Genomic DNA, 19102 nt, shown 5'->3' on the forward strand with positions numbered 1-19102 from the left:
ACTCTAGAATGATGGACTTGGACTCACCAATCAATAAGCAGTAATATGCACCCTGTAATATGCCATATGTTCATCTCAGGCTGTATTTATCTGCAATGAACTAGATTATTTCCTGACACATAAAACATTAGAATTTATGGTGGTTTACTTTTACCATGACTGTAACTCTAACCATTCTCACAAATATTCAAACACATCTGTAGAATAACTTTAACACAACTGTGAGCATATTTGGTCCATACGGGTAATCAGTTAACACTATTTCCGGCTTCCTCGCTTAAGGTGAAAACAAAATAGACCGTAACGATAAATTGGCTGCAAATTTTGGCTGGCAGACTTCAAACTCACATATCACATACCAAGTCCTTATAGTGTCTACTGTTACAACTAAGCAAACCAAGAAGATACACCTTTTACTTAAAAGCACCGGTATCCTTAAGTGAGTCATAACTTTGAAGTTCTGATTAATACGATTAAAGCAGTTGAAACTTCAGCCCGGAAGCACAAAACAATCTCTGTAGCTTCTCGGTCATCTCGGTCAAGGTAGTCTTGAGCACCTTTTCCTCAAGTCTAACTCTTTTCAAGCACCAAAAACTAGCCCCAAACAGTTTTTGTACCAGGCTGTGCTTCTGATGTTTACATAATGACTCTTATTGGAGCAAACCTCAAATGGCCATTCAAGAAACTATAGGTTTTAGCACTTTTTGGATTAGCTTAATTTTTCAACTCGGGTTTTATTTATTTATTTTACTAAGCTCATTTTGTGATAGCACATTTGTTTTAAATTATGCTAGCCCAAAATTTGTGTGACGTTGACAACCAGAAGAAAAAACCTGAATGAAACTCTCTCTATATACACATATATATATGGAGAATAAACAGGACTTTGGCTATGCTACTGTAGTCACCATTAGGTAGCTAAAATTCCACATGGCCCTTATACTTTTATTTAACAATAAACATAAAAGGTACAAACTGTGGGCACGGACCTTTTTTGGCTTCTGAAGTTGGGTCATGCCACACAAACTTTGAAAACCAGCTTGCTAACAAGAGGACTTTTGTCACCAGGTAGGTGGAGTAGCATTAGCAATTTAGCTACCATAACTGCATGAGTTAGCATTATAATTATCATTCAGGTATGAGAAGGGCTTTAATTTACTAGACATTAGAAAGAAAAGTCCACAGATTAACCCATTATTTATTACTTTTATTTAAATTTGGTTTAAAAAAGGCTAACTGTACCTTTATATTTGACACCAACGAAAACAGATAATCCTTTTTTCTAATAAGCACACTCAACAATTAGGGACATTTCTGAAAATTTACAGGTAATGTAAATTAGAACTCTCAAGATGACCATTTCCAAATCTGGAATTTGTGAATCAGTTGTACTTATGCTAATCCAGGAATTTTACCCATTGTTGCCCTGCTGCCCGTCTGTGGCTATGTTCAAAGTTGCAGGGTGAGTCACACCCTCATAAATGAGTTCCTTTTGGGAAATCCACAAACTTACAGTCATAATCAGTCTAGCAGGGCTTTGTAACTGAGTCAAGTTGATCCCAAGGTTTAGTTTCAGTTATGAGGTACATTAAACAAAAAGACAGCTGCCGCCGGGCTACTTTGGACATTTACATGTAACTTAATTTCGTATGTGCTCATCGTAGAGTTGATTTGAGGCAATTATGAAATCAAGTACATTCCCTCCGGGTGAAGGGAGCATGAAATGAGGTCATGCTGTGGCTTATCTAGAAATAGATGAGTTAATACATCGTTTTCAGTGAACACAACTGACAGGACAAGCACATGTATTTGGGTTTTTTGAAAAAGACAAATTTTTGGTAAAGAACCAACTTGGACATTAACTGTAACTAAGGCCTTACTTCTTTCAAATGGTCTCACTGAGTTTCAGGAACTGACCACGAGTTTCAGTAACATTTATTTTATTCCCATTCTTGCCGATAAAGTAAACTGGGATGGATTTTCAAGCAGTGATGGTAAACGCTGGATGTACAGTACATTCACAGGTTATATTTAGGACCAAATGGATAATGTGGAAGAGGAAGTGAGGTGCATTTGTGGTCATCACCATGACTGCTTCCTCTTAACTTTCCCATGAGTGACCGCTTCTTAAAACAAAGGAATTTCAGTACGAGCTATTGTCAATGAGAGCAGCGGGGTAGATGCACTTCATACATAAGCAAAAAAGACTGGTTAGTGAGCACCAGGAGATATGACTCAAAAATATTTCAGTTATGAATGACTGTCTGGCTGTTTGTAGCATGGCCTCGCTCTCAGTCACCAGTGATGTAAGATCGGATCTACCACATTATGCAAATGCTGCGCAAAAGTACGCAAATGTACAAAGGGCAAAAACACCTAGAAAAATACGAAGTGCAAATGTAGGCCGTGATCTAAATATTATGAGAAAATGGTGCAGTGTGTGTTTTGATAAATGCAGAGATAAAGGATGCTTTAGTCAACATGTTTATGTAATTAATAGAAAAATTAAAAAATCACACATGCAGGTAAAAATTACTTATTTGCTTTATGATGTCTCTTTTAAAAAAAAAAAAATAGACTTTTGTTGTTGAAGCTGACTTGATGAATGAAGGTAAACAAAACTGTGTACGCAAATCAGTCTGACTATGACAGGGGTGAGCGTCAGTGGGTTATTACAGGCATCAGATCCGCCTCAAAGCTTGTAATCAGAAAGCTGGGCTTTTCATTGTTAAGTGCCTGGAGCACTTTGGGATCACATACATTTCTAAGGAGGGAATCCCCTCTTCCTTACCGGCTTCACAGTCTGCCACAGTGTCGCTTTTGATGGCTAAAACCTTGGACTTCCTCACCAGGGATCCTAAAAAAGAAGAAGAAGTAGGCACTAATACCAGTGATCTAAGCCTATAAATGTTAAATTAAAATGATTTTCCCAAGTCTACTGCGTTCCATTTCAACTAAACGTATGTGCTTTTCGGGAATTCCCTCGCAATAGCGGGAAATTCCCATTCTTTTAGGATACACAGAAGATTAAAGGTTGTAAACATCTATTCTGTATTTGCTTGGATAAGTGTCAGACTCAAGTCAGGCTGAAGTTCTCCCTCTCTGTTTAAGTAGCTGTGACAGCTACGTCAGTCATTACATCCTGATGCTTTGAAACTTGTTTCCAACAGGAACTGGTCTACCACTGTAACCTTTCTTTTTTATTCTTTATTTCTTAGAAAAAGTTCCCAGACATTCAGGTGGGGACGTGTGACTTATTTTTTTCCACTCTCAGATTGGTGTGTAGAGCCTCAGTGTGTGTGATAATTCAGTCACTTATAGACCCTGTTGAAAATGTGTAGGTGTTTGGTGGCGGGGGGAGAATCCCCAGATGGCAGCTCGTGGTCTTTTTTTGTCCTGTGTGTATTTCTACCAGTCTTCCTGTGGTTGCCTTATAGGCGAGATACTAAAGTTACCCTTCAAAGCCAAAATTGGAACCAGTTATTCCGTGGGCTTCTGAACTGGAGTCAAGATAGTGTGTTATGTAAATGAAAATGTGTGTAAATGTGTTGGAAACTGATACAGTCACCAGTATCTCCCCCAGTTAGCTGATGAGTAACGAAACATGTGATGCCGTCTGGTAGCTTTTCAAAACCTTGGGGACTTGGGTGCTGTACCCGCTTTGAAGCGTTAATTTGTTTACAGTAGTAGTCAGTTTCACTGCTTTTTACTTAAAGCGTTTTCCGTAACCACAATAACCTTATTTCTATTGTTGCTAGAATGTCTGCCACAAACTTCAATGCGAAGACTGAAACCAAGCCTTGCCCGGTTCTGTCTAATGATCACAAATGACCCATAAACTCCCTACAAATTAAGTCTTGGATTATTAGGTCATACATAAGTTTGTGTTTGTGTCATATTCACTGTACTGACAGTGAATATGACCATATCAGTATCTCTTGACATGCAAAAATTTAAAAAAAAAAACTGAAGCAAAAATGTATTGAGATAAAAAAAAATTCAACTGAATTAATTGTAATTTTATTGGTATACAAGAAATATTGTGCTTTTCCTCTGTCTTTGTTACAGTGGTGGACAAGGAAAGGTCAAGTGGTCATACTAACCCTCTTAAGTCCAAGTGATCAATGACTACCCCAACCCTGACCCTGATTCTAACCCTTACCCTCCTCTTCTGTCAACTGTCCACTCGTTGGATGAGGCAACTCTAGCACTAGGAAATCAAAATATCCACTTTTTGCTTTTATTAATCTGTTTTCCAAACCCTTGGCCATCGTGTAACAGAGAAAATAATCATCCTAACTGACAGACATTTTTTTTGCCTCCTCAAGAATCTAAGGTTAGGGGAGAATTAAGGTTATGACCAATGATGATGTACACCCCAACAGGTTAAATGTGGCCAGAGTTTCAAAGTAATTCCAACGAGCTAAAAGCTCAGGCTTAAGACTGCTCTAAATACTCAATTTGCTACAGTTTCTTCTACTCTTGGCTAGCAATATGACATCCTAATGTCTTAATATGATCATCCCAAGTGGACACAGATTTAGTTGACCCTTTCGTTTGTCAGGGGCAGCCAATCAGAAGGAGATTAGCTTAAAGGGAGAATGGCCTTAAAAGTAAAAAAGATAAAACCAGCTAACAGTGGATGCAAAGCACAACATAAATGAGTAAATAAGTTATGGTGTTAGAAAAATCACTGACAGATGTCTGAGGTAAGACTGTGGGACTTTTACTATCCTAAAAATGTCCAGTTATTACGAGTGAGAAACAGTAGTTGAAAGTTGCACAAAAGTAGCTTGCTAAAGAAGCCAAAAAAAAAGGGCAAACCCCGCCTGAGAGTACCGAATTGAGAAATAAGTTCCTTTGTTGTTGACAGATTTATGTTAAAAGACCTTAGAAAAACATGTTTTCTTTCAAAGGCTCTAATCCAGTCCTAAAATGTGCCCATACCCTGAACAAAAGAACACACTGCAGCAAAGGTAGGTACGTTTTCGCTCGCACAAAAGTACCGCAGCTGTTTGACTGCGTCTGTTCACTTCCTTTTTAAAAACAGGGGATGTCCAGCTTCCTGCACTTACTTCACCAAACCCATGACAAGTGATTCACCAAATAGCACAGTTGGCCCGTGTGTGTCAAACTGATACTTCACCATGACTGAATACATGATCTTTCAGACACTGACTGATATGCAGGCATTTGCTGAGGGTTTGGATGTAACTTGAGCCCTTGTATCTGCTTGCTGCTCTCAGTACCCCTGTAGTGTTTGCTTCAGCTACATAACAGCTGGGAATCTGGCTGTCACAGTACAGCGTGCCCATTCAGGCAACACTGGGAAGGGGTTTTCCACCAGGGACGCGCGCGCACACACACACACACACACACACACACACACACAAAAAACACACGTGACATGCTAAAAAGACATGCACACAGATTAAGAAGTGCCAGCATTTTCGTGGTTAAGCGGCTAGGATCTTGGGTGCTGTCTGTCTCAAGAATTAAAAATACCATCCCCTCTATAAATCACCATAAGATAACGTGTGTGGGTAAACTGTCTTTTATTACAAAAATAAGGTACTGCCGCCACAGAAACAACACATCTCCACAAATAAGCATACTGCCAGTTGAGATGCAGTCTTTACACAAGTCGATCAAAATTTGATCTCCAACATCTGTTTCTGGCTCAACCACGTTTTTTTGTTGTTTTTTTTATCCCAAACTTTTACCAAAAATATATATATTTAATGGCTTTGGTGGGGTGGGGGAAGGCAACCAAATATTGCAATAAAATGATTTGCCATTTAAACAATAAGAATAAATATGAATAGTTACATAGTTGGAAATCTGTTATTAAGAATATATACTTTACAAAATAGAAACATGTCAAGCTCAATAGCACCACATTATCATCTAGATGCAAAATAAGAAGCTTATGCATCGTGAATCTCTTTCATCGTACGACTCCACGATTAAGTTTTAAACTAAATGTCAAAAAAGTGCAACAGGTTTGTAATTTGACACTGAGGTATATTATATTCCATATATATTGCATCAGTAATCCTCTTCCCCACCACAATAATCTCCCGCAATGCCACAGGAGTACTCTTAGAACCTGACATTGGATAAAAACTAAAAAAAAAACTAAAAAAATAAAAACTTTTGGCATATATATATATATATATATATATATATATATATATATATATATATATATATATATATATATATATATATATATATATATATATATATATATATATATGCGCCAATTGTACAGATTTGTTTCTCTATGTACAAAAAAAAAGAAAAAAAGGTAAGTCAGTTGTTTGATTTGTAGTCAAGCTTCTCAGAATTGGAATCTCCACTCGGGGTATTTTCTGCAGTGTAGTGCTGGTCTTCAGTGTTCAGTTACTGTCAGTAAGAAATGACTGTTATTTCCAAATCAGTGTTCTTCCATTTACACTCGGGCACACTCTAAGCAGTGGTTCAGGTACTCTGCAGCTTTTGTGTCGCTGAACGTGGCGAGGCATTGGGGGCACTGCAACTCTGACATGCCTGGGTGTTCGTTCCAGGCAGAGTTTGGGGTTGCTGCTGCAGCTGCAGGCTGTTGGTGCTGCTGCTGCTGCTGCTGCCGCCTCTCAGCAGTGGTCCTCAACAGAGGCTCTGACGTGTCCTTACTTCGCTTTGAGGAGATCCTGTGTCCTATGTGCACGTGACACAAGGGAACCACGTCTCTGCTCTCTCTGCTAGCTCCCTGCTGAAGACAGGGAGGCACGTACACTGTCAGCACAAGCTACACGTACTGGACGGTGGTAACAAGTAAAAGGAAGTCCGTGCTTCTGTCGAGGCACTCGTGCACCTAAGTGCAGGGCTGTTGTCTCACCTGTTTGTGCAGCTGCTGTTTTAGCTGAGAAACCTGCTCCTTCAGGGCATCAATCTGGCCCTGCGCTCGCTCCCTGTCTGCACGCTCTGACTTAAAGTCATCGGTGTAGATAAGAACCTTAGGAAGCAAAAAAGATTTTTTTTTAAAAATTTATCTTTCACATTTAGTTATTTGACACTATAACCGTGCTTAACAGAACTCAGCCAATCACCAGGCATGAAATCGCACCAACCTGTTGCTCAAGTGTCTGAATTTGCTCCTTGTCTTGTCTTCTGATGTCATCTATTTCTCTAGCAAGCCTTGCACACTCCCTCATTTTCTCCTCCAGTAAGCCATTGAGCCTGGAAATCTCCTGATGAAGCAATCCAGTGTTGGTGGAGCCCATCGCAGGCATCAAGCCCTGCCCGGTGCTGTCCTTCAGCCTCTGACATAAACCTCTTATATAGTCCTCCCTGCTGGAGTCATACTTCTGCCACTGAGTATTCAGGCTTTGTACCTAAAAGGAAATTAAAAAAACAAAACGTCACACCTTTGATCATGCACCATGTTTTATATTCCACCACTGGAGTGTTAATATTGTGTGCAAAAGTAATTGAAATCTGTTTCCTTAAGGACATAATTAGATCACATGTCTATTTTTTTTCCTGACTGATTTCAGATAACACTAATGAGACTCACGTATGCCACACGCTGCTTTAGCTGTTGATTCTCCTCCTGAAGCTGACGGATTTGGGCATTAAGACTACCCATCTCAGAGGACTCTGGCATCTGTAAAAGATTAGAAAACAGAGGTTACAACAGGACCCTCCTGAAGTGTTGAAAAAATAATAGCTGTATTATAAAGCTATTTAAAAAGAAATTACAAAAGCAACTGGTGACTTCTAAAAGCATTTACACACCTCTGTATTCTTTTGCGTAAGGGCCACATCTTCCACTTCTCCTCCTCCCCTTTTGTCTTTCTCCAGTCTCGCCATCAGCTCCTGGCACACCTTAACAGTTGCACCGAGCTGCCCGCGCAGCTGGTCGGCCTCCTCGGCCAGGGAGGTACAGAGGACACTTCTGGTGGCCTCGGCCCGCTCCCTCTCCTGCAAGGCTACCCGTAGCCTTTGGATCTCCTGGTCCTTCTCGTGGTCCGGCTGACATCTGATGGTCTCCAGCTCCAGCTCTTTCTCCCTGAGCTGAGTGTTCAGCCTCTGAATCTCCTGAGGAACAATGATGACAGATTAATGGCATGGCATGGCAACAACAGCTTGCAACTGATATGTCAGATATGGTCCATGTTTTGTTCCCTGAACACTTCTCCAGTAGAGACTGTAAAATGAACGCGTCACAGTAGACAGCAGCTTACAGTTCAGAGTAACAAACTGATATAAAAAAAAATCTATATATGGTTATAAATCACTGATTAGAGCTGTAGGGAGAAACATCGACTGTGTACAATCTTCAGCATGTTTTTACCTCAGCTTGTCGGGCTGCCTTCAAGTCCCCTTCGTTCTTCTTCTGTTTTAGTTTGCATATTTCATTGAGTAAACTCTCCACCAAAGAGTTGGACGGACTAATGAGCACAGACTCCTTATCTCCCACCGTCATGTAGAGCCTCTCGTGTCTCCCCAGCCTGGCTTTTAAATCTGCAATAACACCGTCCTTTACACTGATCTGTCTGTTCAGAAGGTCTATTTCCTGCCGCGTCTCATGATACAGAGTATTAAGCACGCTGTAACTCCGCATTTTGTCTCTGAGCACGTCGTTATCCGTGTTGTTTATACTGACGTTATCCATTGCGGGTTTTGTAGACTTTGACAGACGCACCAGTCTCTTAAAAATCCAGCATTTGACGCCTCTGCCTCGAGCCCCGTGTCTTCAGAAAAAGACCAACGTCGTCAACTGTCTGAAATTGGGCTCATCAGAGAATAATATCCCCCGAACCGTCTTCGGGGATTTCCTAGGGAACTTCCCCGCGGAGTTTTTTGAGCTTCGTCAAAAAGGAGCCATGCTTGTGTTCAAAAAGGTTCACTGTAGATATCCACAGGTAGAAAAAAAAACATTTTATAGCGTCTTGGCACAACTTGGTAAACAAAGAAACACATATTTTAAATGTAGCTAAAAGTTTAAGCTACGTCTCTTAAAGGCTGAAAAAAGAGAGACGATTGCTGCATTCAATTACGTCGGAAAATCTACTACTCCTAGTTAGAGCGAACAAAAATTAAGTTATGTAAAAAAAAAAAAAATGTTTACCGGTGTTATTAGTGCCACTATTATTATAAGGATGCATAGCTTTGGTTTAGAAGGGAAAAAAATGGAATGGCTTACGCTTTAGTCAACTTTATTTTCTACAAACCAAATGCTGCTTGCTGTAGGTTTTTCTACAGAAAGTATAAACTATAATATTGAAAGGAATATCAGATTATACTAAATGAAAAACGCTAATTTCCCAGCGGTAGTTTACCGGGTTTTTACACATTCAGTCCCCTAAAAGTCACATTAGGGCATTTACTCGTAGAGTGTCATAACAAATTCCCCATGCGCGCCACTCATTTTTGTCAGGCTTTAATTTTTTCCCACAGCTTTAAATGCACCGCAATGCATTGTCATTCAAAGAATTACGCAGTAAGGACCACACCGGTGCCGTATTAATGGTTGATTTTAGGATGCAGCGGTCTATGACTGAACATTGTCATCCCGTTTTTTGTGTGTGTTTGTTTGGTTTTTGTTCTGATATTTTGGGAAGTGACACAATGTCTCTTACGGTAGCAAATCAAGAATTTACCCAAGCTGTACTGGAAGCAGCTCCAGTTCATGGTGACCTCTTGGTACTGCAAAATGGGAATACTCATGAATAAACGGATCTTTACTTTTCTTATGTATTTCTCTTTTTTAAGTGCTACATAAAAAAAGTGTTCACTACAAAAACGTAATTACAGTTGGATGACAAAGAACACCACTGATTCCAATTTAATTCATTATACTTGTTGTTGCAGTTTGTAGCTGGCTTTATATTTATGCAATTTTGTATAAAATACAGATGTAATACATACTGTAGAATGATGGACTGATGTGCTTTTAGCAATGAATGTGTGCTTTGGATGTATAGTCTTAATACGGGTCCCAAGAACCTAGATATTTATGTGGAGGTAATAAATAAATAAATACAACCAATAGATTACAGTGTGTGTAATCGTTTAGCTGAAACTGTTCCAAGTTTACGTGTGTAACCTTTTTCTCAGACACTTTGAACAAAATGCACAGTAACTAGCATATATAGGTCACACTTACTACATTATCAAAACCGTGCTCCATTTAGGTTCATCGTTGGACTACAAGAAGAGTGTACTAAGCATTATCAGGTCAAAATGAAACTACTGTCTAGACAGTAGGAGTACCGAGTTAAAGACCAAGAGTGTTCATCAGTTGTACTGGCCGGTGGGGAGTCCCAGGTATTTCTGGGTCAATCACACCAAGAGACATGAGCGGTGTGAAGCCGTGATGTCGTTTGATGTCACATGGCAGTCATGTGACACTTGTTACAATAGCAAGAATTGAGGTGTAAAGTGTGTAAAAATTGTAGGAAGGTGGGAAGAAGTGTCAGGGTGGAAACTAACTGATTCCACAAAAGATTCTGTCTATAAAAAAAACGAATGCTGACCTGAATCATTTCAGTTCTCTATGGCCTTCTAAAGTCCTTTTACAGTCTTATCCTAGCAACACCACCCCTTCTTATTGATGATTCACACCTTCATTCATGTGATTGGCAAGTCTCAGAACTCATGTGACAGTAAAATGTCTGGGACTTCCTGAAAGAGTCATCGGTTGACACCTTGTGAACAGGTGGCAAAACACCTTAAACACTATTCATGTTAAGTAGTACAGTAAAATGGAAATATATAAACTTCAGAGTTTCCGCTATGAAAAGAGGCCTTGTTAAGTACTTGTTGCAATGCTGAAACAGTAAGTCCATGGAAAATGAAGCACCAACAGTTATAATAATCATGTAAGTGTTATGCCCCCATAACACTTACATGATAACACTTCAGAGGTCAGTAGTTAAATATATCTGTGGTCTGGTGCCTCTTTCCAAGGTTAGTGCTTAAAGCTTCCTCAAGCCGGGTGCAGCACTGACAAAGATTCATTGTCGTCATGAATATTGTGGCAATTTTGGACTTTCTCTAAACTGTTCTTTTCCAGGGTGGAATGATTGTACAGCATACATTTCAATGACTCAAAAAACACAAATTGAAAGTATAAGTTTGAATTTATTTTGGATTTTCTGTAATCCACACAGGTTAACAATTAGACATATAGGCTCAAATACATACATATACGCCAACTTAAATGTCCCTTAGTAAGTTACACCTCGGTGCTTTGAGCAGCCATCAACAACTTTCTGGCATAATTCTGGCTGGATATTCGACTGCCCTTCTTAGCAGAATTGCCAGAGTTTATCTAAATTGGCAGGTTTCCCGGCACAAACCTGGCTTTTAAGTAAAGTCCACAAATTTTCAATAGAGTTGAAGTCAGGGCTTTGTCAAGACCATTCCAGAAGCTTAATGTTATCCTGCTTTATCCATTCAAAATCCATTTTTGATGTGTGTTTGGGACTGTAGTCCCAAACTTAGACCCAAGTTTCAACCATCTAGCTTTTGATTTGAGGGAAAGATGTAGATTTGGAGATAGTCCTCCTCTTTCTTTATTCCATCCACTTTGTGCAATGTACCAGTACCACTGGCAGCAAAACAGCCACAGAGCACGATGCTACCCCACCATACTTGACAGTTGGTACAGTATTCTTAGATTTGAAAGCCTCACCTTTACTTCTCCAAACCTCCTCTTATCAGTGTGCCCAAATAGCTCAATCTTTGTCTCATCTGGCCATTAAACCTTTCTCCACAAAGTATTTGGCTCGTCCAAGTGGGCAGCTGCAAATTGCACTCGGACTTGAAGGTTCTGATTTTGGAGCAGGGGCTTCTTTCTTGGTTGGCACCCTCTCAGTCCACGGTGATGTAAAACTCCATAAATGCTGGTGTTCCAACTGGTGTTTCCAGTTCATGGCAGGCTTGAGGCTTGGTGGTTCCTGGGTTGTTCTTGAATATCTCAACCAATTTCCTTTCATCTAAGAGTGATAGTAATTTGCAGTTGGGTAGAAATGGCTCCAAGAGACCTTCAAAACTTGCATTGTTACTTCTTAGATCTTCATTGAGTTTCTTGGACTTTCCCATTGTTCTGAGTATTGATCAATCCAATTAGTGCCAACAAACAAATCCTTTCTATGATCTATGCTGGTAAAGAGAAACTGTCAGCGGTTATTAATCATGTATGATCACTAATGAGGTCTTGGCCTAGTCAAGTTAAAATCACTGTAGAACCTTCAGCACCAGTTATTAAAAGATTTAAGTGAGTCCATGTATAATTTTTTGCCTGTAGATTAAAGAAAATCAAAATCAATTCAAACTTGTGCACCCAGTTCTTGTTTTTTAAAAAACCATTAAAGATGCATGCTGTACAATCCTTCCACCTTGAAAAAAGAAAAGTTCAACCAAATCATTAAAAAGTAGGTTTTCGTCATTGGATAGGATGGTTGGCTGTTGCCTGATAACCTAAAACAGAGGTGTTCAGGTTTTGTTGGTCTTATATGACCACTGATGGTCTTCTGCTCAGTGCAGGAAAGCTGTGTATTTGCAGTGGATTACCATAATCCACGATCATAATAAAAATATATAGTATATTTTATTTTTGTTACAGCATCCGATGAACTTCCAAGAGTGTGCTTCAACATTTATCAGTTGCTATTTAAAGATGAAGTGAGTCTTTTTCTGTTGTGACCTTTAGCATTGGCCCACTTTTGGTAGGTCACTTGTGGCTGCTGCTCACTAGGCGAATGAAATAACTTTCTGTGGTATCGACCACGCTATTTGTGATCGTGTGTGGGTGTGGGTCTCCATTTGTACTTGGACATTTGTGTGTTTACTTTGCTTTGTGAACCCTTTTGCGGTTTAGGACCACGCTTTATGTGACAGTTTGCGCTGTGGTGGCAACAGATTCCTATTGCCTACTGCTATGTTTGTTTGATGTGTGATAGTAACTTGGTTTGTGGCTTTTATGTTGACCTTTTCATGGGTCTTGGGTTATTATTTTCTGTGTTCAGTATAGACCTTTGGTGAAGTATCATGTGCTGGGGCTTTTCCTGTGTCGGCTCAGGAATTTGTTAGGTCACCTGTTGCTTCATTTGGTGATTGGAAAAATTTGGAAAGAACACTTATTTTCCAGTTTCCCCTTCCCTTTTTCTCTTTTAGATCTCTGAGATCAAGGGCTAGACCACACTGTTGGTCAGGAGTGGGGAATTAGGTTTCCCAAGTGGCCACATGAGAACTGGGGACGATAAGGTGAACTTAGTTCTGCTCAATATTAGATGAACTGCCCACCCCTGATCTAGAGGGTGTTTGTCCTTTCTCTTTCTTTAATTTATGAGCCAGGACATAAGAGAAAATAGTTCCTCAAGTGAAAATATGAATGTTTTCATCATGAATGTAAGAAGCCTTTAGATTGAGTGATCAATCAAAGATTAAAGAGAAAATCAAAAATAATGAACATTTACTAGTGTCAGTTGTTCTCCCCCCCCCTAAACACCAATTGATTGGAGCTTCAAGTGATTTAAAAAAATAACTAAAGGTGTTGAATAAATCTCGATGTGTTCAGAAGCAAATCTTACAATAAGACAATTAATTTTATTTATCCTGTAATTGTTAACTTTTTTATTATTTAAATGTTAAAATACAAACTGGCCTCATTACACTTGCTGGTCACTGTATTAGGTACAGCTTGCTAGTACCTGGTTGGAAATGCTTTAATTCTTCAACAAGGTGCTGGAAACATTCCTTAGAGATATCGGTCCATATTGACGTGATAGCATTGCTGCAGATTTGTCGGCTGCACACTGAGACTATGATCTGGTGACCCTGGAGACCATTTGAGTACAGTGTACACATGGTATATGGCATAGTTATTCTGCTGGGAGCAGCCATCAAAAGATACTTAAGTAGGCTGTGGCCCAAAGTGTGCCAAGAAAATGCACACCCCCACCACCATTACACAAGCAGCAGCCTGAACCATTGTTTTCATGCCTTCATTATGTTTATGCTAAATCTGGATCCTATCAGCCGAATGTTGCAACAGAAATTGAAACTCGTCATACCAGGCAATGTTTTTCCAGTCTTCTGTTGCCAGTTTTGGTGAGCCTGGTCAAATTGTAGTCCCAGTTTCCTGTTTTTAGTTGACAGCAGTGGTTCCCACTTCTGCTGATGCAGCCCACCACAGGTGTACATTTGATATGTTGTGCATTCAGAGATGTTCTTCTGTGTACTTTGGTTCTAACAAGCTGCTATTATTTTTGCTGCCGCTCACTGGATATTTTCTGTTTTTTGGACCATCTGTAAACCCCAGTGATGGCTGTTTTGGAAAATCCCAGCAGATGAGCAGCTTCAGAAATATTCACAAATGCCACTTTCAAACACGCTTAAATCACCTTTCTTCCTCATTCTGATGCCCAGTTTGAACTTCACCAGGTCATCTTGACCATGTCTACGTGCCTAAATACACTAACGTGCTGCCACGTGATTGGCTGGTGAGATGTTTGCATAGAGGAGAATTTGAACAGGTGTACCTAACAAAGTGGCCGGTGAGTGCATATCCAGTGATCTATGATCAGATTTTTAACAGTGAATTCCACTAGATGGCAGTGTTAAATCCATATGTTTCGCTATCTTATAGCTGTGGGATCACGATTAAGTCACTCAGTAGGAAAACGACCTCTCTCCCGTGCACAGCAATGGACCGGCTCATTTCAAATATTAACTTTGTATCTTTTAATTGCTGCAAACTTTACACAAGAATAAATGACAGTATTTGATATTTACACTGTAATACATCCAAAATGACTTATGTTTCAAGCACACACACAAACACACAGTTACTTGTATTTACCAAGCTACCTGCTCAACAAAACCGCCACCGTCCAATCAAAAATACCAAGAAGCAGTTTGCGTCACTCAGAATGAAGATGCAAAGTTGAACGTTTACATGACACGTGAAAGTCTAGGAGTAAAAAAATATTTTTATCATATGGTGGTAGAAAATTATGCAGTTGCTCAAGTACAAAACGTTTACCAAGAATTATTAAAATACTGAACGGGAAGAGAATATAGCCAGCTATCTCTCATTTGAGGAAATGGTAGGAATACAAAACCACAAATATTTGAATGTCGCGCTAAGCACCCCTGGATCACAGCTTTAATCGCTGGGCACTGTGTAAAATGAATCCGCTTTAGCGTCTGAGGCAGAAGTGACTTTCTATAAAATGAGAATACTTCGTTAACTTAATCCAAGCAGTACACCAGATGTGTTACTGCTGATCTCAAAGCTGTCCAGGTCTGCATGTTGTTGTTGATTTTAAATGGGGCTTTTATAGAAATGACGGCTAAAAAACTATAATGTTAAAAGATTTAACACCTGATTTGACCTCCTGGAAGAGATGAGAAAAACGTCTTAAAAGTCTGACGAACGAACTCACTCTGTGAGCTTTACCAGGATGCCACATCTGCCAGTGATTAGTAGAGTCAGTCATTTTTAAATCCTGGACTCAAAGCTTTGCTAGTTTTCACTCTCTCCGTGTAATTTGTGATTCCTCTAGACCTTGGACAGCAGCTGAGCGCAATTAACTGCAACTGATGGGGCCGCAGCAAAGACCATTCGCTAGGGAAGGACGCACAGTTTGAAATTGGCCGCTAGGGGGCACTAATGTTACCGGTGCGTACAAACTCAATGGAAGTCTGTCTGGATCTGATTTTCACAATAAAAACCACAGTTATACTTTTAGAGTCAAATAAAAGATTTTTGGTTTATTCATTTGGTTTATCTTTACTTTATACCCCATTTCAACTTCTTCTTCTTTTTTAAACATTATCTGTATTCAATGATAAACCGATGAGAGAAACAGGAAGCTGTGCGTCCTCTGAGGCCAAGCAAATGTCTTTGCTGCGCTCTAGAGCAGAAAAACCAGAACTGCGACCACAAAAGAAGGACTCCCTCAACAAAACTTGACCTTCGACCTTAACATGCAGGTACCCACCCCACCCCACCTCTTCCTCCCCCTCTTCCCTAGCACTGTAACTTGCGGACGCTGCGTGAAATCCTTTTAAACTCGCGCTGTCCCTTCTGCCAGCGCTTCAGCGAGGTGATGACCAGATGGCCGTCCATCTTCTGGCCCATGACCAGGTATGCGGCGTTGATGTCGTCCATCTCCTCGCAGATACACTGCAGCCCGTCCTTCAGCCACAGCGCAGTCTTCCTGAGGTCTCGCTCCGTCACGCCGTTCACCATGTAGATTGCCTTGCTCTTCGTGTCCGGCACTATTTTGGTGTCGCCGTTGATGTAGGCGATCTCCTTCACTTTGATTTTCAGAGCTTTAGTGCATGCAGAACGAAGAAAGAGAGGGAGAGATGAAGGAAATGCTCACTTATGAAAGACATGTGGGAAATCCATGCAGGGGTGGAGGGCTAAATGATTCTCCTCTTCATGCTGCCTTAACTGTTTGAGACACAACTCGGTGAGCTCTCAGGGGCCCCTAAGCTATGCTGACCTCGATGTACTAATGCTCTGATGCATGGGTTGGGGAGACTTACCAAAGTCATTTTTGCAGAGGTTCTCAACAATTTCGTTGTCATTTTCATCGGTTTCCTTGCAAGCATCGCACACCCTGGGCGCTGAAACGGGAATCAAGTGAGGCAAATATTTAATAATCTGCTTCAGTTCAATTCAAAATGATTTGTGCATTTACTAAATATACGTGACTAGAAAACAAAATCACGCCGTCCACGCGTGGATTTTTAATTTTTATTTTTTTTTTAATTTTTTATAAAGCTGCAAATATTTGTGAATTTTGAGCCAGTGTGCCTCAAAGTGAATTTGGGATTCATGCAGAATGTTTGCGCCTGGTTACCCTCTTTGGTGGCTGGCGCAGTGCTGTCGATGCTTGCAGGCGGTATGCACAGGTCATTGTCGAGTGGGAAGCGCTCACAGTCCAGCATCTTTGGCCACGGAAAGCCAAAGGCGGACATCACGGGCGCGCAGCCGCGCTTGACGTTTTCACAGAGAGACCTGCACGGCTGTATGGGCTCGTCCAAATCGTCCAGACAGACCGGAGCGAAAAGAGAGCAGAGGAACTTTCTCGTGTCCGGGTGACACTGTTTCTGGACCAGCGGGATCCAAGACGACGCTTGCTGCAGTACTTCGTTCATGGTTTCGTGTCCGAGCAGGTTCGGGAGGCGCATCTCCGTGTACTCTATATCGTGGCAAAGCAGGAGATTCGCAGGGATTGCCTTGCAGTTGTTCTTCTTGTAGAATAGTTCATGCTGGCCGAAGTTATACAGTCCGTGGATTGCTTGCAGGCAGGGCATTGTTATCACCCACAGCACCGCCACGGTCGGAGTCAAAGCTCTCATGCTGTCTGGTGTATGTGAAAGTTTCAGGCTTTGTTGAGCATCAGTGGATGGAGCTTCTGTCAGTGGCAGGCTTCTACTGTGACAGGAGGTTTTCTTCCCGGCATGTCTGGGAGGAGTCTGTATAATATGCGCAAAGACCTCTTCTTCATTCAGCAGATTTGGTTTCCTCCTATCAGGTGAACCATGTGGACAAATTTGTCTTCTCAGTCAAAGACCCCCCCCCACCGAAATTCTTACTCCTTTGGGGCTTAGAGGCATTTTTGATTTCTAATTATGGCTCGTAGTATTTTATCACCAGTCGCTTTCTTGACAGCTTCCCTCCCCTGAGTTAATCTCTGGCTCTCCATGGAAATTAAAACAAATGTGTCTGACAGGTTCCCCTCATTACGCCCAAATCAACAGACATATATCCTGAGTGATCCCCCGTTTTCTTTTCTTTTTCCTTTTTTTGCAAATAGTTTAGAAATGTCAGTAGGGGCATTTAGCTCAGTTCACTGGAGCGTTAATTTTCCATCATTAGGAGTGGTGAAATCCTCCGGGCAGGTCTGCAGGTTCCATACCACATGGTGAAATATTGTTTGCCCTGGTGTGAGAAGCAGACCTGCACAAAGCACACCCAGGGGTGAAACCAAATCTGCCTCCTCCGGCACTGCAGCTCTGGCTCATGTCCACTCGCAGACCCCCATGAGCTACAGTCACGTCTGCAGACAGCAGCGTGGTTATTCTCAGACTTGAACTTCCTCTTCACATTCACTTGAATGGAGTTGAAATGAATTAGCACTTTGGCCTTTGGATCAGTTCAGCAAAAACACAGAAACATATTTTCCTCCTTAGGCTACTCCCCCGTGGAGATATGCACATGCTTTTGGCTTTTACTTATCCAGATATCTGTCGCAGAGATGCCTGCTGCCTGAGAGCCCAGCAGCAACGTGGCTTTTGTTTCCAGTGGCGAAGACCTGAGGAGCATTAATTAAGTGCCACACGCTGATTCCTGTATTGTCGGTGCTCCTTTCTGTTCCTTCGGTCATTCCAAAAGGTTATGAGTCACTCGTTCTAAGTAATAGTCAAAAAGGTATTTGAATTGAAAACACAGTTGTAGTTTATTTGCTCTGAATTAAACATGTCATTAAAGTTTATGGGTCCACGTGTGCCAGTTTTGAAAGGGCTCGCTTTGCTGTTTTTCTTTCCATAAGAAAACAAGACAGAATATATAAATGATTTGGTGAACCTGGCACATCTAAAGAGTATCTTAAGAACAGTTTTGCACACTTAAATGAAGTGTTAAACCGTTTACCTCCTGCAGATACAGCAGCAGTATTTCCAAAAATTGTTAGAGGACAGCAGCTATGGTAGCGAGTTCATGTCCCAATGGTGTATTTCCTGTATTTGAAATAAAATAATTTTCTTTATAATAATTATAGAAAAAAAATAGAACAGGGTTGCAATGTTGTATGCCCTCAAAATTAAAGGTGAAACCTAAGGATTTATGTTTTTCTTATTTAGAATAAATCTCCTCCCAAGCCACACTGACATTCCTCTACTAGTAAGTGTTGCTTAGTAGCTTATGTCACAAAGTGCCATAGAGGTCCACTGTTGTCCAGAACCAAGAAAAAACATTGCAATGCACCGTTAGAGGAGCGGGCCTGTAGTCCAGCAGATAACTGAAGCATTCATTCGAAAGTGGAGAGAAGCATCAACGTTTGCATGTTAGTTCCTCTGGGGTGATGAACTT

General features: G+C 40.8%; 2 protein-coding genes across 3 annotated transcripts; both read right to left on the reverse strand.

Moving 5' to 3' along the window:
• Positions 1-6296: 6296 nt before the first annotated feature.
• tnip2 (TNFAIP3 interacting protein 2) lies at positions 6297-9020 on the reverse strand. 2 transcript variants are annotated; one of them, XM_005469789.4, is made up of 6 exons: positions 8339-9020; positions 7780-8082; positions 7559-7648; positions 7113-7376; positions 6881-6997; positions 6297-6751 (listed from the first exon to the last, which is right to left on the reverse strand). In XM_005469789.4, the coding sequence occupies exons 1-6, from the start codon at positions 8657-8659 to the stop codon at positions 6455-6457; spliced, it is 1392 nt and encodes a 463-aa protein (XP_005469846.1). In that variant the 5' UTR covers positions 8660-9020; the 3' UTR covers positions 6297-6454. The 2 variants fall into 2 exon arrangements, with proteins under 2 accessions (XP_005469846.1, XP_005469845.1); XM_005469788.4 differs by having other exon boundaries at positions 6297-6754; positions 8339-9019.
• A 5701-nt stretch (positions 9021-14721) lies between these two features.
• Positions 14722-18443, reverse strand: sfrp2 (secreted frizzled-related protein 2). Its single transcript, XM_003449700.5, has 3 exons — positions 16869-18443; positions 16552-16632; positions 14722-16332 (listed from the first exon to the last, which is right to left on the reverse strand). Exons 1-3 carry the CDS (start codon positions 17368-17370, stop codon positions 16028-16030), a joined length of 888 nt encoding a protein of 295 aa, XP_003449748.1. The 5' UTR covers positions 17371-18443; the 3' UTR covers positions 14722-16027.
• Between the last annotated feature and the right edge of the window lie 659 nt (positions 18444-19102).

This window comes from Oreochromis niloticus, linkage group LG6 (genome assembly GCF_001858045.2).
Source record: "Oreochromis niloticus isolate F11D_XX linkage group LG6, O_niloticus_UMD_NMBU, whole genome shotgun sequence".
NCBI lineage: Eukaryota > Metazoa > Chordata > Actinopteri > Cichliformes > Cichlidae > Oreochromis > Oreochromis niloticus.